Below are 27,300 nucleotides of genomic sequence, written 5' to 3'. Positions count from 1 at the left end.
CCCAACTGAACTAGAACCTGGGGAGTATTATAGTGAGGTGATCTCCCTGTCCAAGTCTTTATTCAGCTCAGCTGAGTCAGGCTCAAGGTCACATTGGATAACAGCAGGACTGCACCTCTATTGGCAGCTGCTGGAAAGAACAATTGACTGTAAGGCTAATCTGTGCCGAGCACCTGCCACTTATGATCATCTGGTCAATACTACCACCTGGTGGACAAGTGGAGCTAGGTTTCCTGGGCCTAGGGGAGAAGAAACCATTGGAACCATCTGAATGGAGGGGTGCTGTGTACCAGCCCTTAGCTACTTGAGTTTGGGATATAGTTTTGTTCAGATCCAGAAGCCCTGGAACAGTGTACAGCTGCGACCCCCGGAAGTAAGAAAGGACCCAAGAGCTGGGCGCTGGTGGGCCACACTGTAATCCTAGCTATTCAGAAGGCTGAGATCTGAGGATTATTGTTCAAAGCCAGCCCGGACACTAAAGTCTGTAAACCTCTTCTCTCCAGTCAACTACCAGAAGTGGTGCTGTGGCTCAAGGGGTAGAGCGCTAGCCTTAAGCTTAAGAGTTCAGGAACAATGCCCAGGCCCAGAGTTCAATCCCCACAACTGACAAAAAAGAAGAAAAAAAAAAAAACCCAAAACCAAGAGGGAGGAGGAAGCTAGACTGGCCTTGTGCCTTCTCTCCTCCTTCCCCTCCTCTAAGTCTAACTTGAGCCAAGAGGAACCAGTTCCCAGGAAGGTGGAGAGAGAGAGAAGGTCATTACTGACGTCAAGGATATTCAGGTAAGAAGAAAACATAATCTGACCCACATTTACTTCTTTGTCTCTTTCCTCCCCCTCCTTCTCTTGGTCTAAGTAGCCTTTTCTGGCGTCCTGAGAACAACTCTCATACTCTAGAGGGTAGTAGTCCTTCTCCCCTGTGTATAATGGCTTAAATCTCCATCTGTGGGGCAGTCTATCTCAGTCTTTGGATATCTAAGTGCTGCTTGGCTCCATTCTTGCTAATAGGAAGCACAGGTGTGGAAGGCAGAGGCTAGAGGAAGGCAGAAAGGGCGTGCGTGCGCGTGTGCGCGTGTGTGCGTGTGTGTGTGCGTGTTAGCATGATATTCCCTGATATACTCCCAAGATTCAAGAATGTCATTTGTTTTCAGGACAGGTGTAGAGGGTAAGAGAGAAGGGCTAATTTCCTCTGAAATTCCCCAGGAATCTCTAAGAGAAGGTGGCTTTTGCTGGCCTTTATTACAGAGCATTTGCTGGGCTGAACCAGAGTCCTCTGGCTTTTTGAAGATCTGGGGTCCTGGTGGACAGGGACCCTGGGACCTGTCAGCCCAGAGGTTCTGAACTAGCAGCTGTTTGGGTTGGAAGCCAGGATTCTGTACCTTTCACAAGCTCTTGCAGGAATTTTTTGGGCTGGTCGTGGGGCTTGAACTCAGGGCCTGGTGCTGTCCCCCAAGCTCTTCATCTCAAGGCCAGGACTGGACTACTTTGAGTGACAGCGCCACTTCGGGGGTTTTAGGTGGTTAATTAGAGATAAGAGTTTCACAGACTTTGATGCCTGGGGCTGGCTTTGAACCCTGCTTTCAGATGTCAGCCTCCTGAGTAGCTAGGGTTACAGGAGTGCGCCACGGCGCCCGCCTCTTACAGAATTTCTGGTGTCTAGTTATTGTGAAACTCCTCCAAGTTTGCGAACCACGGCTGAAGGTCGGCCTGCTCGGGGAGCTCCTTCCGTTTTGTACACAGCCTGCAAACCCCAGGGCAGTAGCAGGGCACCGACAATGGAAAACAGCCACCTAGAGACAAACGGACGTTTTATTAACAAAAATAAATACACGCTGGGTAGATGGCAAGAATCACCACGGACCCAGAGGAAACCTCCCGAGGCGCCCGCGGGCTCACTTTACAGGCTGAGATGGGCAGGAGCCAGGGAGGACCCGGCACCTAGGCCCCCACCCAAGGGGGGCAGCAGGGCAATAAGAGGCGTCTCGCACTCCCCCAGCACCACATCCCTGCGCAGCCCTGAGCCCCGGTCCAGCACCTTGGCCCTCAGACTGCGGGCGGCCAGGTCCGGCGGGCCGAGCCCGTCGAAGAAGAAGTCCTCATTGAAGATGGGGTTGGCGCTGCCCTTGACCACGCGGCTGCGCTGGGCCCGCGGTCGGACGCGGGGCTGCAGCCGCAGAACCACGCAGCAGCCGCCGCCGCCGCCGCTCCCGGGCCCGGGCCGGGGCAGATCCTCGGCGCTCACCAGGCGCAGCCGCAGCCGCCCGGGCCCCGCGTGGTAGGCGGCGGAGAGGCGCAGCTGCCCGCCGCGGGGCCCGAGGCGCAGCACGCTCTCCTTGGTGGGCCGCAGCTGGCAGCACAGGAAGTCCAGGTGGAAGAGCGGCGGCGCGGGCGGCGCGGGGCGGCGCGGCGCGCGGGGGCTCGGGCCCGCGGAGCCGGCTGCCGCCGGAGCGGGGAAGCGAGGCCTGGTCGGCGGGGAGCCTAGAGGCGACGGGTCGGGCGACGAGGCGGGGTCGCTGTCGGGGGCCCGGCAGAGGCGCAGGTCCGGGGCGGAGACGTGCAGCCGGGAGTGCGCCGGCGGGAGCCCCGTGGTCAGGCCCGGCGGCGGCGAGTGGAAGAGGGACTCGCGCCGGCGCGTGTGCGGGCTCTCGGGCAGGAAGGCCCAGCCTTCGCGGCCCGCCAGGTGCGGCAGCGAGCAGGCGGCCAGGAGGCCGCGCCCGCCCGCGGCGCGTCGGGCTGGGGACGCGGCGCCGCCGGCACCGGGCAGCCGAGGCGGGATGAAGAACTGCGGGATGCGGTCCGGGGTGAGGACGTTCGGGCAGGCGCGCGGCGGCGGACCCGGGGCGCGGCGCTGGGGGAGCAGCCGGGAGGGCGCCCCCCGGGCTCCGGGCTCCGCCGTCCCCACCCGGTAGCCAGCTTTCTCCAAGAGCCACATGCAGTGGGGCAGGGGGAAGGAAACTTGGAGGTCGGCGGGGCTGAGAGGGGCCAAATCCAGCGGCTCAGTGGGGAGGGGCGGACCGAGCTGGGTTGAGAGGAGAGGATCCGGAGGTCAGCGGTGCAGCGGGCCAACGCTTGACAGCCCGGGCTCCCCAGACTCCAGGGGCGCCAGATCTCGATCTCCCTCTCCCTCTCTCCCTCTCCCTCTCCCTCTCCCTCTCCCTCTCTCTCTCTCTCTTTCTCTCCCTCTCTCTCTCTCTCTCTCTCTCTCTCTCTCTCTCTCTCCCTCTCCCTCTCCCTCTCCCTCTCTCTCTCCCTCTCTCCCTCTCTCCCTCTCTCTCTCTCTCTCTCTCCCTCTCTCCCTCTCTCCCTCTCCTTCCTTTCTCTTCTCCTGTCTAGCTCCTCTCTCCTTTCTCTCCGCTTCTCCTTTCTCTCTCTCTCCGCCTCCCCCCCACTCCATCCCTCTCAGTCCTGGGGCTTGAACTCAGGGCCTGAGCTCTGCCCCTGAGTTAGCGCTCTACCACTTGAGCCACAGTGCCATTTCTACCTCCCCCCCTTCCTGTTTATGTGGTACTTGAGGAATCGAACCCAGGGCTTCATGTATGCTAGGCATGTACTCTACCACATTCCCAGCTCCAGCAAGGTCTCTGAGAAGACAGACAGACAGACAGACAGACGGACAATAAAAAGAAAGATAATTGGAGTCCAAAGGAATGAAGAAAGAAAAGAGAAAAAAATAAGAAGGAAAGGAAGCTGAAGAGAGTTAGTTTCTGAAGTTCACCCACCTTTCCATCACTACACAGGATTCCCTGTCCACTTCTGTTATAGGACCCGACACCCACTGAACCTCTAAGGTACTGGTAGAAGAACTAGAATAACCACAAGTTCTGTGGTCACAAACTGGGATTCCTAACTCTGCCAGTAGACACCCTTCCCCTGTAAGGACCTCGAAGCCCCTGAGGCCTTTACCGGCTCTTTTCCTCCTCCCCAGCTTTCTTCCAAGATCAGGTCTGGCACTCCTCCAGGAAACACCCCTCCTCCCCAGCAGGGTCTGAGGCATCCTTAGGTTTTAGCCCCACCTGTCTGCCTTGGCTCCTCCCTGAAACTTGCTCATGACCTTCTCAAGTTGTTCCTGGACAAAAGACGGCTCTCATCTATTCTGAACCGCAGATCTGCCTGACTGCAGATCTGAGCTCATCCAGGGCCAGTCCCGGGAGGTGCACTAATCCCACCCTTCCCTGGTCGCCTGACCCTGGCTTCTCAAGCCTCACTTGCAGGGCAAGTCCGGGCCATTGGGTCATCCCTCCCACTCTGCACTCTTTCTTCCTAGGAAACCATTCCACACAAAGGCCGCATTGATTCTCAGGCCACCTCTGGAGTAGCTCGGTGAGGCTCCTCAGCTCTGCCCTCAAGTCACCACAGATCTAGGGGGGGGAGGGGAGGTTGTTTTGCCTGGGAGTTGGAGCCCAAGACCTACTCTGTCGTGTACCGCTGCTGGCCTTACCTGTGGGTCACTGGATCTGACCTGGCCTCTGTCCCAGAAGGGGGCATGCAGAGCTCTAGGGGAGCAGCTTTTTTTTCCCTTCCAGCTTGCTTCCCCTCCCCCCCCATTACTTCTGGGAGGAGCTGGCAGGGGCCTCTGTTGCCTACCTCTGACTTCTTTTCCTGGATAAACAGAGCTCTGTCTCACTTCAGCCTTTAATCAGAGCCAGACTTAATTGAACCTGCAAAGCCTAGGTCTAGACTGCCTGGGTGGTTAGATTCCCTAGGAGGCCTGGAGCCCCTACAGCAAAGGAAGGGTGGCACTCCTGTCTTCCACAGTCTCTCACAGGCAACAAGCTCATTCCCTCTTTAGATCCTTACACTGTTTTCCCCTCTACTCTCAATCTTTCAGATCCAGACATCCTAGCTGAAACCTTCTTATTTAAATTAGGGGCACCAACTGTATACTTTCACCTCCCACGCTTTTCCTTTGTGGTACCAGTGACAGTTTTCCCCGTTCTATATGATTATTAAAAATGCATACCTTGGGGCCAGGAGTTTGGCCTAATGGTAGAGTGCTTGCCTAGCATACATGAAGAGCTGGGTTCAATTCCTCTGTATCACATACATAGAAAAAAACTGGAAGTGGTGCTGTGGCTCAAGTGGTAGAGCTCTAGCCTTGAGAAAGCCCAAGGACAGTGCTCAGGCCCTGAGTTCAAGCACCACAACTGGCAAAACAAAAAAAAAAAAAGATGTGAAGATGTAACAGGTGGTAGTGATGTGAAAATACTAACATAATATAAATGTGAAAATAATAACAACTGCTAAGAGTCCAGACACCTGGCCATAGGAGATAGGTAAGACATTAGTGCACCCCTGGGCACAACCAATCTGAAAGAGACTTTTCTGGGTCCTAACCAATCCTGAATCAAGCAAGAAGACATTTGGGCCAGAGAGGAGTAGACCAATATAAACAAAGGACCCAGAATGAGGGACAGCACTTCTGGTGCCCTTAACTGAGACTGTGGTTTGAGGATCTTTAGCTTGGAGAAGCTGCTCCTTGACTGAGAGGACTGACAAGGACCAAGAACCATCGTGTGGCCCTGGGGCTCACACGGCAACAGGTCAGGGAGCTACATCTAACAACTGAAGAAGAAAAACAAAAGAAAAAAACTATACATATCACAAAGAGACTGGGTTAAACACAAGCCAGGTGGCCAGTTACAATTTCATGAGTAATTAATGATGTTAAACAGAATTATACTTGAGTCAGTTTGTTTTTTCTTTTCTTTTTTTGCCAGTCCTGGGGCTTAGATTCAGGGCCTGAGCACTGTCCTTGTGCTTTCTTTAAGGCTAGTGCTCTACCACTTGAGCCACAGCACCACTTCTGGATTTTTCTGTGTCTGTGGTACTGAGGAATCGAACCCAGGGCTTCATGCACGTTAGGCAAGCACTCTACCACTGGGCCATGCTCCCAGACCCTCAGTTTGTGTTTTCATCAAGGGACTAAAATGTACCAGTTCCATAGAACAGAGAGCTGTTCAGGAAAGAAATAGGTAATAAGCATGCACATAAGAATAGCTGCAAGACTTGTTTTTAATCTTGTTTCCTGTAAAATGCAGTATGACCTGACACTTGAAGGTTCTGACAAAACAAGTTTCATTTGTAGAGATGTATAGACACCCCAGACTTTGCCTTCCTGTTGCCTTTGGTTCAGCTCAGTTCTGCAGCTGTGTCTAGTGTACCAACCATGGCTGTGCCCAGAGCTGTGTCCAGCCATAGTTGGAGCATCAGTCAGATGGGCTGGGGATCTAGGCTTTGTGACTTAGCTTTGCATCTCTTGCATGTAACTTCATCTCTTGCAGCTTTCTTTTCCTGTTTTGTTTTGTTGGTCTTGGGGCTTGAACTTGGCCTGGGCACTGTCTCTGAGCTCTTCACCTCAAGGCTACTGCCCTACCCCTTAAGCCACAGTGCCACTTTAGGTTTTCTGGTGGTTAATTGGACATAAGAATCTCAGGGACTTTAGTTCCCTGGGCTGGCTTTGAACTGAGATCCTCAGATCTCAGCCTCCTGAGTAGCTAGGATTAAAGGCATGAGCCACCCCGCCTGGCCTCTTTTACTATCTAGTAAATAAAGCAAATATACATAATTTTCAGAGTTGCCATTAGAATTAAACAAAACACATAGGTATTAGGTTGATTTCACAGAAAATAAAAGAAAACAGAAAACCTAACTTGATCTGACTTAACAGTAAAGACATTTTGACTTCTGTAATAAGTTCAGGAGAAGAGTAGAATTCAGAAAAGTTTGATTTTGTAGTTTCATTCATTCATTCAAGCATAGTTACTATCTACTATATATCAGGTATTGTTGAGGATTCCCGGAATATAGCAAAGAGAAATCCCTTGGCCGTTTATTCTTTAATGGGGAAAGAAAGAAAATAATTTAAAAAATAGCAAAATCATAGTTTATTAGCTAATAGGGTTGGGGAGAAAAAGTAAGAGAGGATGATAAGAGAATGAGGATGAGGGGATACATTTTAAATACGGAGGATTGGAGATGGCAACATTTCAGAAATAATGAAGGATTTCATTGAAACAGCATTATCTTGTACTTGACGCAGATTAAGGAGTGATATGGATTCCTGTGTCAAAAGGAGCACGGTAGCCATGTAGAGAACAGAATGAAGGTGATAGGTTAGATATGCTAAGTTTCAGATGCTCAGCAGACATCTAAATGAAAATGTTGAGTGGGCAGTTGGATATGTAAATTTGGAGCTTAGAGAAGAGGCCCAGACTGGAAGTGATACATGTGGGCACCAAGAAAAAGGAAGAAAAGTTTAGTCCTGAGATTTGTTGGGGTATAGCCAGAAAAGACAAAGTGTCCCAACTCTGAGTCCTTGGTGCTCCCATGTACAGAGGCTGAGGAGAGGGAAAAAGAACCTCTGCCCAGCAGAGGTGGGGAAAAATGAGGGATAACTTTGACAAGAGTGGTTTGGGGGAGAGGTGGAAGCAAATCCCTAATCAGTAGACTCAAGAAAGAATAGAAAGCTAGGTGTGGTGGCTCATGCCTGTAAACCCTAGCTACTCAGGAGGCTGAGATCGAGGATCAAGATTCAAAGCCAGCTCGGGCACTTAAGTCTGTGAGATTCTTATCTCCAATTAACCACCAGAAAACCAGAAGTGGCACTGTGGCTCAAGGGGTAGGGTGGTAGCCTTGAGCTGAAGAGCTCAGGGACAATGTCCAGGCCTTGGGTTCAAGTTTCACAACTGGCCAAAAAAAAAAAAAAAAGAAGGACAAAGGGGGAACAAGAGCTAAGATAGTGCTTTTGAAGTTTTGACTGAAAGTAAGAGGAGAGGTGGGGCAGATGCTAGTAAAGGAACACCAAGAAAAAGTTAAATGAAAGAAACAATGGAGGGTTTCCTGCTGATAGGAAAGGTTCAATGGAATAGGAAGAAAATTTGCAAAAGAAAGAAGGGAGAATTGTCAGAATAATCTTGAACAGACCAAAAATATGAGTTCCATGAATAATAAAAAAAGTAGATGTGGGGGGGTTCTTCTAACCTGCTGTGTGAACAGTTTACCCATAGATAATGGAAAGATGGCAGATTAAATGGACCAGGCTGGCACGAGGAGAGAAGTGATGGCCAGAACTTATCTTCTGAATGCATGTAGTTTCTCAGTATAGGAAGCAAGGCTACCTGCTGAGAGGAGGGTGGCATTTGGGGGAGCAAAGTGACCGGGGTAGGGAAGTGCAGCGTGAATGACCCTCTTTAGTCAGCCTGGGCATGGTTGGGGTTTTCTTTCTACTTGTGAGCAATGTATATGGAGAAAATGGCAGAGATTTTTAAACATTTAGTCAGGATCATGCTCAGTCTTTAAGAGTTCACTTTTTTCCCTTTTTTTTTTCTTAGTAAATGAAGATTGCATTTGAGACTGCATACTAGCTGGACCATATAGCAATGGGATTGAAAATTAACTACAAATAATTCACATCCTCGGTGTAGTAGTCAGTGTCTAGTTAGGAAAATGGCACTTGTTAAATAGTTCGACAGAGGTGGGGGTTAACACAGGAAACTCCCTACAAAGGTATTTGAAGAGCTTAAAAGACAAACAAGATGATGGGGTTGGGAGGTGTCTAGAAAGGGGGTTGTAACTATGGAGACCCAGTCACTACTTTGGTTGCCTCCCAAAACAAAGAGAAGTGAAGAAATAGCCTTCCTTTCCCTTCTTCACACATTCTAAACTGTCTCCAGACTTTTCTAATTTGGATGACACAGGGGGCCAGAAAAATAGAAATATTCTGCCACATAAAGCAGAATAGGAAAAAAATATATACTCTGCTCTCTAAAGCAGAATAGGAAAAATCTTGGACTCTGCTGAGCAAGCAGATGAATGACTAGCGTATGAGTAGCCAAAAGTTGGCTCCCTCAGGACAATAAAGGATCTACATATTGGAAGGAATCCATTCTTGTTTCTGTAGAGCAGGAAACAAATCCAGAAAGAAATGATGGTCTACAACAACAGCACAGTCAAGATTAGAACCCCAGGTCAGACCTTTTGTGGCCACCTTTGTCTAACACAAAGTTCCTGCTCTATGGCAGTGAATCTGAAGGTTCCCTTGGTATGTTCCTGCCCTGACCACCTTCTCTCTTCCCTTAGATTCCTGCCTCCTTCAGTGCCTCACAGTTCTCCAAAGTCCCTGTGCTCTTTCATGTGACAGTTCCTCTGTTCTTTTGGTTCCCTCTGCCTGAAATATCGCACCCACCCCTCCCCCTCCTGGCTGGTTAGTAAGTACCATGTAACTTTTGAGACTTATTCAGGCACACTTGTCTTTAGGAAGTCATTTCTCATTGTGTTCAGAAGCAGAATGGACCTGCCTCCCTCCATGTCTTTCCTGTTCCTGCAGGGTTGAGGCAGGAGGAGCTTGCCAGCTCTCTGTGCACGACTTTCCCCTTGTGCATCATTCAGTGCTGTGTGCCAGGTCCTCACCCTGTGCCTGGCACCCAAGAGGAACTGAATGAATCTCTGAGATCTCCGTGGGAGACTGAATGGAAGGACCTGGAAAGATTGTGATTTCCATTTACAGAAGACCCTTGGGCTGAGTTTGGGGTGAGAATTTGTTTACTTGGAGAACAAGCCCTTCCCTCACCTGGCACCTGCTTGCTGGGGAACCCTTCCTCTGTGTGGTTAGTAGCTGGTAGGAAGGGCCTTCAGGATCATGGCTACCGAAGACACAATGACTGCTACTGTGGTGACTCTTCCTCTAACTGCAGCTGAAGAAAAACACCTACAAGGGAAAGGTGAGTTGAGTCTAGAGGATAGGAAGGTCTACAGGGCAGGAGCTTGCTTATGTGGGTGGAGCACTGAGTTCCCAAGTATCTACTACCTGGAGCTGTCCTGTGGAGGTGGTAATTCCTTCCAAAACAAAAAAAAATCCACCGGGCACCTTGACTCATGCCTGTAACCCTAGCTACTCAGGAGGCTGAGATCTGAGAAACATGGTTCAAAGCCAGCCCGGGCACTAAAGTCTGTGAGACTCTTATCTCCAATTAACCACTAGAGAACTAGAAGTGGCGCTGTGGTTCAAGGGTAGGGGAGCCTTGAGCTGAAGAGCTTGGACAGTGTCCAGGCCCAGAGTTCAAGCCCAACAACTGACAATTAAAAAGAAAAATCCTGGTCCAGGAGTTTGGCCTATTGGTAGAGTGCTTGCCTAGCATGCACGAAGACCTGGGTTCGATTCCTCGGTACCCCACATACATAGCAAAAAGCTAGAAGTGGTGCTGAGGCTCAAGTGGTAGAGCTCTAGCCTTGAGAAAGTCCAAGGACAGTGCTCAGGCCCTGAGCTCAGGCCCAGGACTGGCAAAAAAAAAAAAAAAAAGAGGAAAAAAAAATCCTAGTTGGGTTCTCCCTGTAGCCATGTCTGTGGCAGGTGCCCTACACCTCCCCCTGAACCCCCCCCCCCCAAAAAAAATCTAGACCTCAGCATTGGAGTGGAGCCCAGCATCTTCTGTCTATTTGTTCTGAGGTGAGTCATGGCAGGTCAGAGCCTGGGGCTGAGTGATTCCTTACCTGAGGATTTGGCATAGACTGTCTGCTGGTTTCTGCTGTGGGCAATGCAAGCCATGTAAAGCTTCTGATCTTCAATCTTTTCCACTTGGACATCCAGGACAGCCAGTGAGCCCACAGGGATCAAGCTGAGAGAAGAGGCAGTTTAGCCCATCTCCCAGCTTTTCCCTCCTTGTGTCCCTCATCTTTCATTTTTACCCCACCTAGGAATCACATAAATGGGCTCAATGGCTCCCAAAGTGGGATGGCTTGAGGTTGCCTTCTGGCCAGGGACTACAGGACTGTTTGGGAGTAGACTGAGGCAGCAGAGTGGCAGTTTGGGATCCCATAATCCAAATGGATTCCCAGGAATCCATACTTACTTTTTGAACCTGATGTTGAGGCTTAGTGTGAACAGCCCCTCTCCAGCCAGGTAGGCAGTTTTAGAAAAGGTCTCATCTATCATGGCTGCCAGAGACCCTCCATGGGCAAACCTGGGGGTTGGGTAGGGAGAAAGTATGGGAATGGAACAGCTGGGTAGAATACTTCACTGTATCTTCCATCCTACCTCAAAACTTGCTCTTTTTTTTTTTTGGTCAGTTATAGGGTTTGAACACAGGGCCTTTGTGCTATCTCTGAGCTTTTCTGCTCAAGCTTTTCTGCTTCGAGCCACAGTCCCCCTTCCAATTTTTCTGGTAGTTAATTAGAGATAAGAGTTTCACAGCTTGTACTGTCTTTGAACATCCATCCTCAGCTATCAGCCTCCTGAGTAGTTAGAATTACAGATGTGAGCCACCAATACCTGGCTCAAAACTTCCCTTTTTCTATGAGTTCTTCAAATATAGGCTCAGGTAGCCAAACAAGTTGCATTCCCTGTGATCAAATCAATGAAAATTGATTAAACATTTTTTCCTGCTTTGTTTGAGCATGCGTTAGAAAATACTGATGGACTATTTTATTTAATTGGGAATTTTTTTTCTTTATACAGTCAAGGAACAATATTTTTCTGATTCATTATCTGATTGCTGTTAGCAGTTGCCACAAATTTGGAAGAGTGCATACTTGCAGGGATGGAAAAAAAAAGCCCTGATAGTTTGAAACATAATTTTGTGTCATTTTGCTCTATGAGTCACTTAGTACTAGCACATAGTTTCATGACATGAAATATGAGAAATAACATGACATATATGCCAGCAAGACAGACTTCTGAGCAGCACTGTGCAGAAAAGGTAAAAGCCTGCTTCAGCAGGATGCTGCAAACATTTGCTTTCCTTATTGGATATAAACCATTTTCATACAAGCTGGCCTTCATGCCAGAGTCACGTCATTTTGGTTAACTTGGAAAAAATACAGAGGCCACCCAGTTTAAAATGCGAATAACAAACTAGGTTTGAGTTACTCATATTTAGGAATACAATTGTAGCTAGGCACTGGTAGCTTATGCCTGTAATCCTAGCTATGCCTATAATCTCAGGAGGCTGAGATCTGAGGATCTCAGTTTGAAGCCAGCTTGGACAGGAAAGTCCATGAGACTCTTATCTACAGTTAGCCACCAAGATGCTGGAAGTAGAGTTGTGGCTCAAGTGGTAGCGCACTAACCTTGAGTAATTATGAACTTCTTAGGCTCTTAAGTTCCCTTTCCTCTCATGGAGAGAGCTGGGGACCATTGTAGCATATCAGCTGGTTAGGCTGAGCTCCTTGTTTCACTGCTTACAACCTGATTGTGAGCAAGTGGTAACCTTTCTGCACTTTAATTATTCCACTATACACTGTGAATAAAAACAATTCCCATCTCACAGGAGTACATGAACAAAGGTTTGTAAAATCTCATGTGTATTTCCAGGTACTTACCTCCTTGTCTTTCAAAGTGCATGGAAAAGGGAAAAGAAGTTGATGTAAAAAACAAAAACAAAAGAACACAGATCTGTTCTTCTTGTCCTTGCTGCCCAGAAAGGGACCCATTAGTAACTACTGACTGATTTTGCAGAATGGCTCTTGGCCAATTCTTGCTCCAGTTGCCTGGTTGGGGTGGGGTAAGGGGCGGGGGGAACCAATGAATATTAATCTCTTGTTTGGATCCTTCTCAATCAGCTATCTAGCCTGTGTTGGATCTGCCTCCTTGGACTTTTCCTCCGAGGAAAGGGACCATGGCCCATGGTAGGGCTCTATTCACTAGTTTGGAGAACAGAGTTCCAATGAAGGACACCTGTGGGCTGGCTAAGTCCTCTATAGTATGTGTCCACAACCTGTGAAAGTGACATATTTAGCATTCTGGGCCTTGGAGTTGTCCTTGAACTCTTCAGCTCAAAGCTACTGCCCTACCTATTCTGGACTCCCTGTCTTTAATGGGATGGCGATCATGCCACCACATGTAGCTTCTGTTCCGGCTGGCCTGGAACAGTGATCGTCACATTCTCAGTGCCCCAGCACTGGTGTGAGCCACCAGCACCAGGATGTTTCTTGCTAGAAAAATCCTGAGACCTCAATAAGGGGGCTCTCTCTGCACAACACAGACTGCACTATGTAGACTAGTATGTAGTCTTTCCAGACTGCCAGTTGTGAGGCTGAAGCCCAGTTTCTCACATCCCCATTTTGGCTCCTAGAGAGAGGTACAGACCCACTCTGCTGAGCCAGGTAGGAGAAGCCCACCCTGCCTGTTTTTGCTCTTACCCTGGAGGCCCCTCCAGGTAGGGGCCTGGTTGGAAAAGACAGACTGACTTCTTCTTGGATGGTTGGAAAAAGATGACATACTCATAGCCTTGTCCTTCTGCTTGGATGCATCTGGTGAAGATACGCCGGTCACTTTTGTCTGCGAAGTGGACAGTGTCACAATCGGAGAAAAGAGGTTGTTGATGCTGTGGCATCCAGTCAGGATGCAGCATGGTGAGTTGAGCCCACTACCAGTTGACCTGTCTAGATCAGATCAAAGTGAAGAACCAGAGGACCCCGGGCTTCACCCTCAGGGAGCCTTCAGTCTGGGAAGAGACACAGTCCCTGTCTTAGAGAGACTATGCCTATGGAGAAAAACATCAGAAAGTTCTCTGGTTAAGGGTGGAGACAGGATCACTTGAAAAGGCTGCAAGCACTGCTAATTTAAGATGATTACTCGTGTAATTTGCCTAATTTGCATATAATTTAAAATAACAGTATTAGACTGAGGCTGTGACTCAAGTGGTAGAATGCTAGGTCAAGGCTAGTGCTCTACCCTGGAACCACAGCTCTACTTTCGAATTGTTGGTGGTTAATTGGAGATAAGGGTCTCTTAAACTTCCCTATCTAGGCTGATTTCCAACTGCAATCCTCAGATCCCAGCGTCCTGAGTAGCTAAGGTTACAGGCATGGCCACAAATGCCAGGCTTCTTTTCTACTTAGTACTTCTCTGACTTTGAGAGAAGCGCTCTCCCCCTCTTGACTACTTCTGTTCAGTTGGCTGCTAAAAACCACTAATTGTAGGATAGCATTCTGGTTCAAGTGATAGAACATTTGCCTAACTGAGCCCATGTCCTTGAGTTCAAACCTCAGTACCCCCCAACACACACCTCCAAATGAAAATGAAAACAGAGTCACTAATTCTGCAGATTGCACAGCTGAGCTATATAGTGCACTCACACTAGCAATACTCTATCACACTACTTCTAGCATAGAGGGTATAATGATTACCATTGCCTAAATTGCTTTTCAGGAACATAAAGGGTTTGGGATGTGTGTGTGGGGGGGGTTGGTCAAACACTACCAATTTTTCACTTGAGCTTGTGTAGGTGTCTGTTGGGTGACCTTTTGAAGTCAGAATGCTGGAAACTTTACGATAAGATAACGTTAATACTACCATTTTCTGGTCATGTATCTCATGAAGTGCCATGAGGTTTGCCAGCATGCACAGACCCAAGCTCACTCCCAATTGCTTTTCTCCACAACCTAAATACCCCAAATCCCATCGTCAGATGGACAGATTTGAGACTTGGGTGTTCCCCCTCCAGGTTCAACTGCACTGAAAACAATCTCTTTTGTAAAACCTGTCTCAGTGACCAGCTTACTGTGTGGCTGTTAAAATGGACTTTTTTCATATATTTTTTATTGTAATTAATAGAAGGGTTACATTATATTTGCCAGATAGAAGGTGCATTAATTCACATACATTGGTACCCTTTCTCATGTCGTGTTCCCATTTCCCTCCCCCTAAAATGGACTTTTATGTCTTTGCTCCCAACCAGTGTATGTCCCCACTGGAGAACTGTTTGCTCAGTACCCACCCTTTCTCTCATCTCACTGACAGTTCTCTCACAGCCTTATCCCAAGCCCTTTTTCCCAGGCCCCCTGCCCCCCATATTTGCAGGCCTCAGGTTCAGAGGGAAGGAAGGAGGTGAGAGATCGGAGGGGACACCCTTTTCATCCACCACTGGGGAGAGAGGAGACACAGGAAGAGTTTCTAGGTTGAGAACTGGAGAGGGTTTTGTAAATCTTCCAGAATTTTTTTTTTAAACACAGGGATGCTAAGTGAAAGGACCCAAGGGCCCCTCAAGGGGGTCTCAGCAATGTGGGTTAGAATGTGTATGGGTCTGGGAGGACTCAGATCCTGTCTTACCTGAGGGAACACCCAAGTCAAATGGGAGTTTGAGCCCTTGAATGTGTTCTCTGTTAGACTTGAAGGAAGGCATTTTTACCCAACTGCCGGATTTGGTCTTTTCCAGAAACTCTTGGTACAGGCTCAACATTTCTGGACCCCAGCTGCTGTTGGGAAGGGCATAATCCTTCAAGTCTGTCTTCTCTAGACAGAATCTTGAGACCTGGGCAGGAAAAATCAGTATGACACATGATGCCCTGGATTCTAGGGACTGCTGCATGGGCTGTGGGACCTCCGGATGGAGGAGATTTGGAATGCTCCAGAAGCTTGGGGATGAAAAGCTGCTCATCTAACTGGGCTGGGAATTCACTCACCAGGGAGTCTGAGGAGGATCCAGACGCTGAGGCCAGGTTGAGTCTAGGCAGGAAATGGGGTATCTTGGAGAGAGTTCTTTGGTGGCCAAGTCTTGCTGCCGCCTGGAAGCCTCTTCTCATCATGGCTGAGTGCCAGGATCCTGGCCCTGCTTGGATCAGAGGTGCAGCTGATTCTTGAGGAGCAATAAGGTGAGCACTGCGAAGTACCCAGGTGAAGAGTGCAGCTACCTCCCACCAACCACAAGATTTATTCCTGCACTGCCCCCAGATTTACTACTGAGAGAGGATGGCAATGCAGGCATTGGGCTAGGCTACACAATTCCCCACAGGTGCTTGGGGCCTTAATCTGCTTCCAAGCCCAGCCCAGTGCTTGGGGGAGGGACAGATATTGCTTAAGCATGGGTGGGAAGAAAGATTGGCATGAATTCCAAAAGAAAATTTCGTTAAAGGAGTAAAACATGCATAAACAAGTACTAGGAGGTACATGGAGTCTTAGAACAATGCCGTGAGTATCTGGGAAGGAACTAAAAAAAATTCTAGGAAGAAAGGTCTGCCTCTTGATTGGTAGATGTCAGTGGAGTGTTTGTGACATGTGCTGTGGAACAAGACTGAACACTCTGGCATGATTTGGGGACTCAGAAAATCTCCCAGCCCTTAGACACCCCTTTCTTACACCTCAGTCCAGGGTCTCCACAAGGGGGCCTCCATCTTTACCCCTAGCTGGGGATTGGAGTTGAGGTTATGTGTGGGGAGGACGAAAAAACAAGCAAACAAAACATACCACATAGGAGAAGCAATTTAGCAAGGAATTCTCCTGCACTGGGGCCCTAGGGATGGCTAGAGAAATAGTGTGGGGAGGGACAGGGGACAGGCTGTAGAGGCTTTGTATGTCTGTGTATTGAGGGAGGGGCTTGAGTGCTCAGCCAATACCTGTAAAGCTATGGATGCTTTTCGGTGGCTTGTTTCTTCTATTAAATGAAACCCAGTTTTCATTTATAAGGGCCAGATCACTCCACTTTCTCTTTTCCCCCTTCTCTTTCTCTTGCAGTAATGGGGATTGAACTCAGGGCCTCATGCATGCTTTACCATTTTGAGATCTCTCCTCAAACTTCCCACCTCATTTTGAGAACATTTCACTATATAGCCTTGAACTCATCACTCTTCTGCCTCAGCACTTCAGGTGTTAGGATTATAGGCATATGTGACCATGCCTAACCAAAGGTCTTAGTGTTTAGTTTTATTTTACTAAAATAAACATGTTATAAGATGGGAACTATACAAAGATAGACATGATAATGATGATGATATGAAGTTGACAGTGATGATTATGATATCTTGACAGGTTCTTAAAGATTAAACTGACTTTAAATGTAACACATGTCATGTTAGGGAATCAAGACCATTTTGACGGCCAGCCACACAATAAGCTGGTCACTGAGACAGGTTTTACAAAAGAGATTGTTTTCGGTGCAGTTGAACCTGAAGGGGGAACACCCAAGTCTCAAATCTGTCCATCTGACGATGGGATTTGGGGTTATTTAGGTTGTGGAGAAAAGCAATTGGGAGTGAGCTTGGGTCTATGCATGCTGGCAAACCTCATGGCACTTCACGAGATACATGACCAGAAAATGGTAGTATTAACGTTATCTTATCGTAAAGTTTCCAGCATCCTGACTTCAAAAGGTCACCTAACAGACACCTACACAAGCTCAAGTGAAAAATTGGTAGTGTTTGACCAACCCCCCCCCACACACACATCCCAAACCCTTTATGTTCCTGAAAAGCAATTTAGGCAATGGTAATCATTATACCCTCTATGCTAGAGTATTGCTAGTGTGAGTACAATAAATAGCTCAGCTGTGGACCTGCAGAATTAGTGACTTTGTTTTCATTTTCATTTGGGGGTATGTGTTGAGGGGTACTGAGGTTTAAACTCAGGGACTTGAGCAAATGTTCTATCACTTGAACCAGGATGCTATCCTACAATTAGTGATTTTTAAAGCCAATTGAATGGAAGTAGTCAGAAGGGGTAGAGTGCTTCTCTCAAAGAGAAATACAAAGTAGAAAAGAATTTGTGGCTCATGCCTGTAATCTTAGCTACTCGGGAGGCTGGGATCTGAGGATTGCAGTTGGAAATCAGCCTAGGCAGGCAAGTTCATGTCTTTTATCTCCATTTAAGCTCTAACAATCTGGAAGTAGAGCTATGGTTCCAGTGTAGAGCCCTAACCTTGAGCAAACAACCCCAGAGACATTGCCCAGGACCCATGTTTAAGACCCAGGACCAGCACACGCACACGCACACACACACGCACACACACACACACACACACACACACACACACACACACACACACACACACTGGTTAATGTAAATCAAGCTAGGCTAATTGAACTGTATTTGTTGGAGAGAGTTAACTGAAGAGCTCAAATAATGGCCTGGGAGTCCAGGCAAGGCGTGGTAGAGTCCCATGTTTACAATTTCAAACTCTTCTTTTGATAAATTCTGAGCAGATAGTGAAGTTATGGCCCATGGCTTAGTTTTTGGTCACTCTTTTATTTGACTGCTCTGGAAAAGTACAATATAAACATTTCTCTTCACCTCTCAGGAAGGCTTGCATTTCCCTCATGAGGCAGGATAGCCTAGATAATGAGACATGACAAATGGCTTCCAGGGATTCAAAGAGCCAAGCTTAAAGCTTGTTCATCCACTTCCCTTAAGATCAAGGAAACAGGGGCTGGGAGTTTGGCCTAGTGGTAGAGTGCTTGCCTAGCATACACAAAGACCTGGGTTCAATTCCTCGGTGCCACATACATAGAAAAAAGCCAGAAGTGGCACTGAGGCTCAAGTGGTAGAGCCCTTGAGAAAGTCCAAGGACAGTGCTCAGGTCCTGAGCTCAAGCCCAGGACTGGCAAAAAAAAACCCAAAAAACAATCTCAGGCACCATGTCCAACTAAAAGATAATTGCAAACAACGAAAAAACAATGTGTGTAAAGCACAGCATGAAAGCTCTCCAAAGAGAAAGAAAGACTAGCACTGGCTTGTCTCAGCAGAAGATGGCTGGGCTGCCTCTGTTTGCTCAGGCCTCTTCTGGTGCTGGGCTTCCCTTCATTTTCTCACCTACCTCTTTGTGAGGTCTTGGATTTATTGGTGAGACTTGAGGAAGAGACAGGGAGAAAAGAAGCAACTGAGAAAGGATGACTGGATGAGGAGGTCAGAGAAGTGGGGGTCAGTGTCTGTGACACTGGGTGCTGATCCAAACAAGAGAAGCTCAAGGAGGAGGAGATGATCTATCCTTCCCACAAAGAACCAGCAACAGACCTGGGCAAGGACAGTGTGCCTCTTTGCCCAACAGCCACTAAGGGCTTTTACCAGGTGCAGTCAGCTCTTGAGTCGTGTATTGCTAAAGGAGGGCAATAACACACTCTTTAACATGTTCTTACCTCACAGCTTTGGTGATAGTCAGCTTTCAGGTATGTACATAATTTATGCCATCATAAATAAAGGTCCCTTATGGAACCTTTGATCACAATGTTACCATGTAATATAGATAACATTCCTATGTTTCAGATATAAATTCTATTCTCCTTGAGTTGATAATTACCCCTTGTTGCTGTCCTGGAAAATGAGGAAAACTGAAGGAATGAGGGAGTGGTCCAGGCGACCACCCTTTCTTTCTCAGATAGAAGGAAGGGCATTCAGGCAGGAGAAGGTAAGAGCAATGAGGAACTGGTGATATCTAAGCCAATGAGGACAGACTTAGTAGAATCAGTGATACCATAAATTGGAGGATATTAGAAAGATGTCCGGTGCCAGTGGCTAATGCCTGTAATTGTGGCTCATAAGGGTAACATCTAGAGGCTTTTATTTGAGGCCAGCTTGAGCAAAAACGTTTGCTAGATTCCATCTTCAAAGTAATCAGCAAAAAGCAGGACTGAAGGGGCTGGGAATGTGGCTTAGTGGTAGAGTGCTTTTCTAGCATGCACAAAGCCCTGGGTTGGATTCCTCAGTACCACATACATAGAAAAAGCCAGAAGTGGTGCTGTAGCATTAGTCTTGAGAAAGTCCAAGAACAGTGCTTAGGCCCTGAGTTTGAGCCCCAGGAATGGCAAAAAAAAAGCAGGGGGCGGGGAGGGTGTGGAAGGTTACAAATCACCACAACCACCACCTTATCTCCCATGCCAAAGCAGATTTTTTTTTTTTTGCCAGTCCTGGGCTTGAACTCAGGTCCTAAGCACTGTCCTTAGACTTTCTCAAGGCTAGAGCTCTATCATTTGAGCTTCAGCACCACTTCTGGCTTTTTTTCAATGTATGTGGTACCTAGTACTCAAACCTGGGTCTTCGTGCATGCTAGGCAAGCACTCTATCACTAGGCCAAACTCCCGGCCCCACCAAAGTAGATTTTTAAGCATGACCAGAATACCACACAGCTGGGTCTTCTGCCAGACGGGGAATGTGCTTCTCAATTTAGATATTTCCAAAAGAGATGCTTCCAAACCCAACATTCACGTATGGATCCCAAACTAGGGCTAAAGCAGGCAAGGTAACAGAGTAAATAAAAATCTACCTTTACAGGCTTCCCTCCCCTCTTTCCCCAGTTGCTTCTCCAAAGACCTTAGTTTGGAAGGGACACTTTCTTTTCCTCTCAGCATTTTCTTAATTTTCTCTGGAGAAGAGGGAAATCATAGTGAAAGGGACAAATGAGTCTGGATTTACGCAAGAGGAATTTCCCCCGATGTGTAGTTTTGCCACGTTCCCCATTCCTTGAAGAGTATGTCTTTTTCAGTCAGATTGACTTTGGTGAAGCTCCATTGAACTCCTAGATCCTAGACTGAGGCTGGGCAGGCCTCAAAGAGTTTTAGTCAAAGTCTCACATTATAGAGAGGAGGAAGCTCAAGTTTATTGAGGTTAAATGACTTTTCTATTCACATATAGTGCCTCAAGGATTGTATTTCCAGAATATATTACAGTCTGTTCAATTTCTATCATCCATGTAAAATCCCAAGGAATTCTGCTATTATATTCATCACTTCCTCTTTGGAAGCCCTCATGGGAGTCAGGAAGTATAATTGACCAAGACTGATCACATGTGTATCCCAATGCTAACAGCTCTCAAGAATTGTGAGAATTGGGCCGGGAGTTTGGCCTAGTGGTAGAGTGCTTGCCTAGCATGCACAAAGACCCGGGTTTGATTCCTTGGTACCACATACATAGAAAAAAGCTGGAAGTGGTGCTGCGCTCAAGCCCAAGACTGGCAAAGAAAAAAAAACAAAAACATGAGAGACCACCTGCCAATGCTGCACAGTTCTGTTAATCAGAAGACTGACAGAATAATGACTAATATCCATAACTGTATCTGAGCATGTCTAGAGAGGAATAGAAAACAAGTCTGTTATGATTAGAAGGGGGCAAGGAGGCATGCCTCCAATGTAAAGGTAGTGTTTGGGGAGAGAAGGGATAAAATGGAGACAAAGTAAGAGGAAGGGGGATGCAATTGGCTCTCTTGGTTGGGGCTTATTTTGCTCTATTCATCTTTGCCTATAGTGATGGCCTCATTTTATTTTATTCTTTTTTTACTCTTTCTCTCATTTTATTTTATTTGTCAGTCTTGGTGCTTGAATTCACAGCCTGAGAACTCAAAGCTAGAACTCTACCACTTGAGCCACAGCAACACTTCTGGCTTTTTCTATGTATGTGGTACTGAGGAATCAAACCTGGGTCTTCATGCATGGTAGGCAAGCAGTCTACTCTAGGTCAAACTCCTGGCTCTCTCATTTTATTTTATCTTTCTACCTGGCTATTTCTTTTTTTGATATCTTTTTATTGTAATGTATAGAGGGGTTATAGTTATATTCACCAGGTAGAAGGTGCATTACCTCACACACATTGATACCCCTTCTCATGTTTTTGTCCCCATTTCCCTCCCCCATCCCCTCCCCTCATCTTGTTTTCCTCCCTTCCCTTTCCTATTTCAAATAAACAAATAAATGTATATACAATATACCAGATAACAAGGTAAGATACTGTAACAATATGAAAATAACCAAGGGACAACAAAAGAGATGAGAAATAACACAGTACATTAAGAACAATAATCACATATTGTATAGCTCTTATTTCCATATCCTGGAGGTCCTTTCATTTAGCCTCCTTCTCATTTTATTTTTAAAGGCTAACAAAAAACTGTAGAGGAAATGACTACATTTATTTTTCTGCATATTTTCATCAGGTAATATACAATTAGACATCTCGCCCTAGATCTATAATGTTCCCTGTTCATTCCTGATAGTTTGCACTTCCATTTCCTTATGGAGGTTTTGTTTTGTTTTGTTTGTGAGGATGGGGATTGGGAAAATAGGATTTTGCTATATTGGCCAGACTTCCTTGCTTCAGCTTCTTGAGTACCTGGGATTACAAATTCATACCACTGCTCTTGACTCTATGGTATTATTTCAGAGGATTTCTTCCCCCCTCCCTGCTTTTTTTTTGTGGGTCATGGGGCTTGAACTCAGCCTGGACGCTGTCCCTGAGGTCTTCAGCTCAAGGCTACCACCCTACCCCTGGGCCTGGTCACTGTCCCTGAGCTCTTCAGCTCAAGGCTACTGCTCTACCCTTGAGCCAAGCCCCACTTCCCGTTTTCTAGAGGTTAATTGGAGTTAAACCTTCAGATGATCACAAATATCTAATCACAAGTCACTAATTATATATCAATATCAAAATTTACCATAAAACATGCTTTTGAATTGTGTGTGTGTGTGTGTGTGTGTGTGTGTGTGTGTGTGTGTGTGTGTGTCCGTCCTGGGGATTGAACTCAGGGCCAGAGCCTGGACACTTGCTGAGCTTTTATACTTAGGGCTAGTTAGTATTCTACCACTTGAACCACAGCTTTACTTCCTTACTTTCTTTCATGCTTGGGCTGCCTTCAAACCACAATTCTCAGATCTCAGCTTCCTGTATGGCTAGGGTTAAAGGCATGAGGTATATTTTGTTTTCATAAAATAGTAAAATTTCAAAATCAACATTGAAAACTGGCAATAAGTTCAGTGCTAAAAGGAGACAGTCAAGTTGGGCATGGTGTGTGTGTGTGTGTGTGTGTGTACACATGTGTGTACTTGTAATCTCTACAGCTGAGAAAGTTGAGGCAGGAGGAGGATTGTAGATTTGTTTGGGCCAATCAGGGTGACATATGGAAGGAGAAGGAGAAGAGGAAGAGGAAGAAGAGGAGGAAGATAAAAAGGTCTATCTATACTACCTGCCTGTCTTCTTTAGGATGTCTAGTTGCTGATTCTGTGACACTTTTACACACTCTGTGCATATGACCACAGGATGATAGTAAATCTCGGTGTTGGAAGTTTGAGATCTAGAGTCAGATGGACCCAGACACAAATTTCACTTTTGCCTTAGCTTTCTCATCTGGAAATGGACATAAGACTACCCAATTCATAAGGCTGGCTGTGTAATTTTGGGAAATTGCTTTAACATCACCAAGTGTGCACAGTTTACAGACATAAATTGAAGCTATTGATAGTCTTAAGATAGATTAGGCTGAGCCAATCCTCTCAGCTGATATTAAGGTGAGTAGTGTTGTTAAATAAGGTTTGTTTCAGAAAAAACGTTAATTTCAGGTTTTTGTTGCAAGCCTTTATTGCAAGTACTCCTTAATCCTCTTTTAAATGGCTGAAGTGGTCAGATGTGGGCATTTTGGTTGCTTTTGAAAGCCACCAGGCCCTTTCCAAGTGTCACTGTAGCAGCAGCTTTCCAGCAGCAGAGCCAGGCTATATCCCCAGCACAGCCAGGAGCAGCTTACAAGGCCATTGAAGTTTCAGGGAAGAAACAGAATTCGAAAAGATGACTCTGAAGGACTACAGAAGTACTGAAAGAGTGACAGACAGTGGGAGCTAAGACTGAGGGAGGCATTGGCCTGGGAAGAGCCATTACTGTGGCAGAGCTGCAAGCCCAGATGCTGGAAGAGTTCCAAGGAAGCCAGCAAGAATTACCAGCTCTGGCTGCCAAGTAGCTATAACACTAACAGTGAAGGGCTCTGACACCTTAAGCTCTGAGCTGTGACATTAGCAGCTGGGCACTTACAGCCAGCAGCTGTCACAATAAAGAGCTTGGAATTGCTGACACTAAAGGAATCACACTTCACCTATTTGTGATTTCCATCCAAACAGAGCAAAAGCACACTCAGCCAATTGGTAACAAGATCTACAAAGAAAAGGAGGTGACACAAATACTGTGTTCACACCAGGCTTAGCAAATTGTAATTTTAAAGAATTAGCTACCTTGCTTTTCACAGTTACTTGTACTGCAAAAAGTTTTGGACAACTTGAGAGTTCTGGGTCAATTCAGGTTCACAGTATCTGGATATAACCTCTTCCTAACAGCTTCTATACCTTCTTGAACACTGTTTCTGCCTTGGCCAACAAAACATAAACAGGTGAGTTAGATCACATCTGTGACCCACTTTGCTTAAATCCACTTCTACTCACAAAAATGATTCTTGAAGGTTAATGTTGGTCACTGCCACCACTTGGCTGCTGGCATGCTTCATTTCTGGCCCTCTTCTCCCCTCTCTCCTGCACTTGGCCAGATTGTGTTGCTTTTGAAGGCATGAGCAAGGGTGGGAAATAGCTTACCAGAGGCCAGAAACTGCTACAGCTCAAGATGGGGGCGTGTCCTCACTGAAGCAAGAAGGCTGTCATTTTAATGTGTCATCTGTATTTACATTGTTTGTATATACACGATGGCCCTTTCCAATTTGCACTGATTTTAGTTCTTTTTCTTGTCTGATCTCTGCCTAGGACTTCTAGGACTGTACTAAAAACAGCAGCAGTAACAGGCATCTGTGGCTCATACCTGTAATCCTAGCTACTAAGCAGGTTGTGATCTAGGGATCATGGTTCAAAGCTAGCCTGACAGGAAAGTCTATGAAACTATTATCTATAATTAAGAAGTGAAGTTGTGGCTAAAGTGGTAGAACACAAAAGCTCAAGGACAGTACCCAGGTCCTGAGTTCATGCACTCCAACCCCTTCCCCCCAAAAAAATTTAAAAAGTGTTTTCAAGTCAATATGTCAATTTATGTGTACAATCCATCAGCGTCATCCCTTCCGCCTTTCTCCTTCCCTTCACTTCTATCCTATCCTCACTTATCCTGATTCCTAATTCTAGTTTCATGTATGTACTTTGAGTATTATACTGTCCCACCAGTCTCTTCTCTGTCTGTACCCCTTCCCTTGCCCTTAATCCTGAGACAAGACATATTTTAGCTTCTTGCTATTCATTTTGTTAAAATCATCTGTTAATTATTCAGAGGTAAAAATTGGAAACCTATTTCTGCATATCATACATTAGTCAGCTTGACTGTGTATGTGTGTGTACGTGTACATGTATGTATATATGGCCCTCTAGTTGTTTTCATTATGTGCTTATATTTTAGGTCTAATTTCATGTGGTTTTATTTTTTTCTATTAATTTGCATTACATTGACTTACCTTTTTCTCTTGAGACAGGGTTTCGATATGTATCTTAGGCACTTGAATGATCAGTTTTCCCACCTTATCTTCTACTGTGCTGGGATTACAGGTATGACTCACCATGCTTGCTTGCTTGAGTTTTGTATACTGACCTACTTCTGCATTGATGAGATAGAATCTCTTGGTCACCTGAGCTCTGGGTGCAGTGGCTCATGCCTGTAATCATAGCTACTCAGGAGGCTGAGATCTGAGGATCAAGGTTCAAAGCCAGCCAGCGACACAAAAGACCCTGAGACTTTTATCTCCAATTAACCCCTAGAAAACCAAGTGAGGCTTGGCTCAAGGGTAGAGCAGTAGCCTTGATCTGAAGAGCTTAGGAACAATGTCCAGGCCCAGGGGTAGGGTGGCAGCCTTGAGCTGAAAAGCTCTGGAACAGCGCCCAGGCAGAGTTCAAGCCCCATGACCCACAAAAACAAAAACACAAACAAAAACAATCTCTTGGTCACAGTATGTAGGGTTTTCTATTTTATTTATTTATTTATTTATTTATTTATTTATTTATTTATTTTTGCGCTGGTCTTGGGGCTTCAACTTAGGGCCTGGGCACTGTCCCTGAATTCCTTTTTGCTCAAGGCTAGTGCTATATCACTTGAACTATATCTCCACTTCTGGCTTTTTTGATAGTTAACTGGAAATAGGTTTAACAAATCTGATTGCATAGGCTGGCTTTAAAACATGATCCTTATAGCTCAGTCTCTTGAGTAGCCTGGGTTACAGGCATGAGCCACCAGTGCCCAACTTAGTATGTAGTGTTTTGGGTTTTTTTTTTTGGCGGCGGTGGGGGGGGGAGGGAGGGGTAGGGAGAGTTGTTCATGGGGCTTGAACTCTGGGCATGGACATTGTCCCTGAGCTCTTCAGTCCTTTCTACCCCTGGAGCTGCAGAGACACTTCTAGTTTTCTAGTAGTTAATTGGAGATAAGACTCTTACGTTCTTTAGTACATGGGCTGGCTTTAAACTGCAATCCTCAGATCTCAGCCAACTGAGTAGCTAGGATTACAGGTATGAGCTACTGTGCCCATCTTAGTTTTTTTTTTTTAATGTATTCTTAGATTTGGTTTGCTGGCATCTTTTTGAGGATTTTGGCACCTGTACTCATAAAATATACTAGTCTGTATGCTTCCCCCCCTTGAGCTTTCTTTGTCTGCAGACTCTCTAATTTTAAATCTGCAATTAAGATTTTAAGTAAGATGAGGAATACAGTAAACCAATTTTATAACTCTAAACTTGTCACAGTGCCAGACCAAGAATAAGATCAGGACAAATTTAATGTATTTAAAACATGTATTTAAAACATGACTTATTTACAGTAACTGAAAGAGATTGCCCCAGAGTCACCATAGAGAATATTAGAGTTGGTATTAAAAACTCTATGTTTAAGTTGGGTGCTGTAATTCTAGCTATTTAGGAGGCTAAGATGTGGGGATTGTGGTTCAAAGACAGCCTAGGTAGGAAGGTCTGTGAGTCTCTTATTTCCAATTACCTAGCATAAAGGTAGAAATGGAGCTATAGCTCAAAAGGAAGAGAGTGCTAGCTTTGAGAGCAAAAGCTCAGGGACAGTGCCCAGGCCCTGAGTTTAAGTCCTAGGTCTGTCACCAATACACACAAGTGACATGACTTTCCTCAATACAGAATACATAAAGGTCTTAACTTTTTTTTTCATTCCTTCCTCCCCCCCACCTTAAAAAAATAGGTTATGGGGCTTGAACTCAGGGCCTGGGCACTGTCCCTGAGTGCTGTTGCTCAAGGCTAGCCTTTTACCACTTTAAGCCATAGCACCACTTTGGTTTTCTGGGTATTAAAGGGGGGTAAGAATCTGCAGACTTTCTTGCCCAGGCTGGCTTTTAATTGGGATCCTTAGATTTCAGTCTCCGGAATAGCTGGGATTATAGCACTCAACTGGTTTAGTTTTTGTAGTCGGGAATAGTATTTTGGTAGAGTTCAATCTTCTTTATTGTCAAAACCCCCTTTTGCTAGGTCCACCCTCTCCCACTATTGATCATCACTTTTTGTTGCAATTATTATAACATTTTTTTTTTTTGCTTGGTTTTGGGGCCTGAACTCTGGGCCTGGGTGCTGTCTCTGAACTCTCAGCTCAAGGCTACTGTCCTACCCCTGGGCTGGATGTTGTCCCAGAGCTCTTCAACTCAAGGTTACCACTCTACCCCTTGCGCCACAGTGCCACTTCTGGTATTCTGATGGTTAATTGAAGATAAGAGTCTCAGGGTCTTTAGTGCCTGGGCTGGCTTTGAACTTTGATCCTCAGATCTCAGCCTCCTGAATAGCTAGGATTACAGGCATGAGCCATGATGCCCCACTAGACAGTATTAATCCTTAATCTTCATTCAAAATGTTACTTTCCATATAGTA

General features: G+C 46.2%; 2 protein-coding genes across 2 annotated transcripts; both read right to left on the bottom strand.

The window, feature by feature from the left end:
• Positions 1 to 1,809: 1,809 nt before the first annotated feature.
• Positions 1,810 to 4,261, bottom strand: C2cd4d (C2 calcium dependent domain containing 4D). Its single transcript, XM_090340983.1, has 2 exons — positions 3,901 to 4,261; positions 1,810 to 3,016 (listed from the first exon to the last, which is right to left on the bottom strand). Exon 2 carries the CDS (start codon positions 2,927 to 2,929, stop codon positions 1,895 to 1,897), a length of 1,035 nt encoding a protein of 344 aa, XP_090197109.1. The 5' UTR covers positions 2,930 to 3,016; positions 3,901 to 4,261; the 3' UTR covers positions 1,810 to 1,894.
• A 5,281-nt stretch (positions 4,262 to 9,542) lies between these two features.
• Them5 (thioesterase superfamily member 5) lies at positions 9,543 to 15,729 on the bottom strand. The gene is made up of 6 exons (XM_090340984.1): positions 15,397 to 15,729; positions 15,044 to 15,245; positions 13,132 to 13,270; positions 10,845 to 10,955; positions 10,486 to 10,610; positions 9,543 to 9,703 (listed from the first exon to the last, which is right to left on the bottom strand). Exons 1-6 carry the CDS (start codon positions 15,517 to 15,519, stop codon positions 9,660 to 9,662), a joined length of 744 nt encoding a protein of 247 aa, XP_090197110.1. The 5' UTR covers positions 15,520 to 15,729; the 3' UTR covers positions 9,543 to 9,659.
• Between the last annotated feature and the right edge of the window lie 11,571 nt (positions 15,730 to 27,300).

The sequence above is a fragment of the Megascapheus bottae genome, chromosome 10, assembly GCF_031878675.1.
Source record: "Megascapheus bottae isolate mThoBot1 chromosome 10, mThoBot2.hap1, whole genome shotgun sequence".
NCBI classification, from domain to species: domain Eukaryota; kingdom Metazoa; phylum Chordata; class Mammalia; order Rodentia; family Geomyidae; genus Megascapheus; species Megascapheus bottae.
This window is presented reverse-complemented; position numbering and strand designations above follow the sequence as displayed.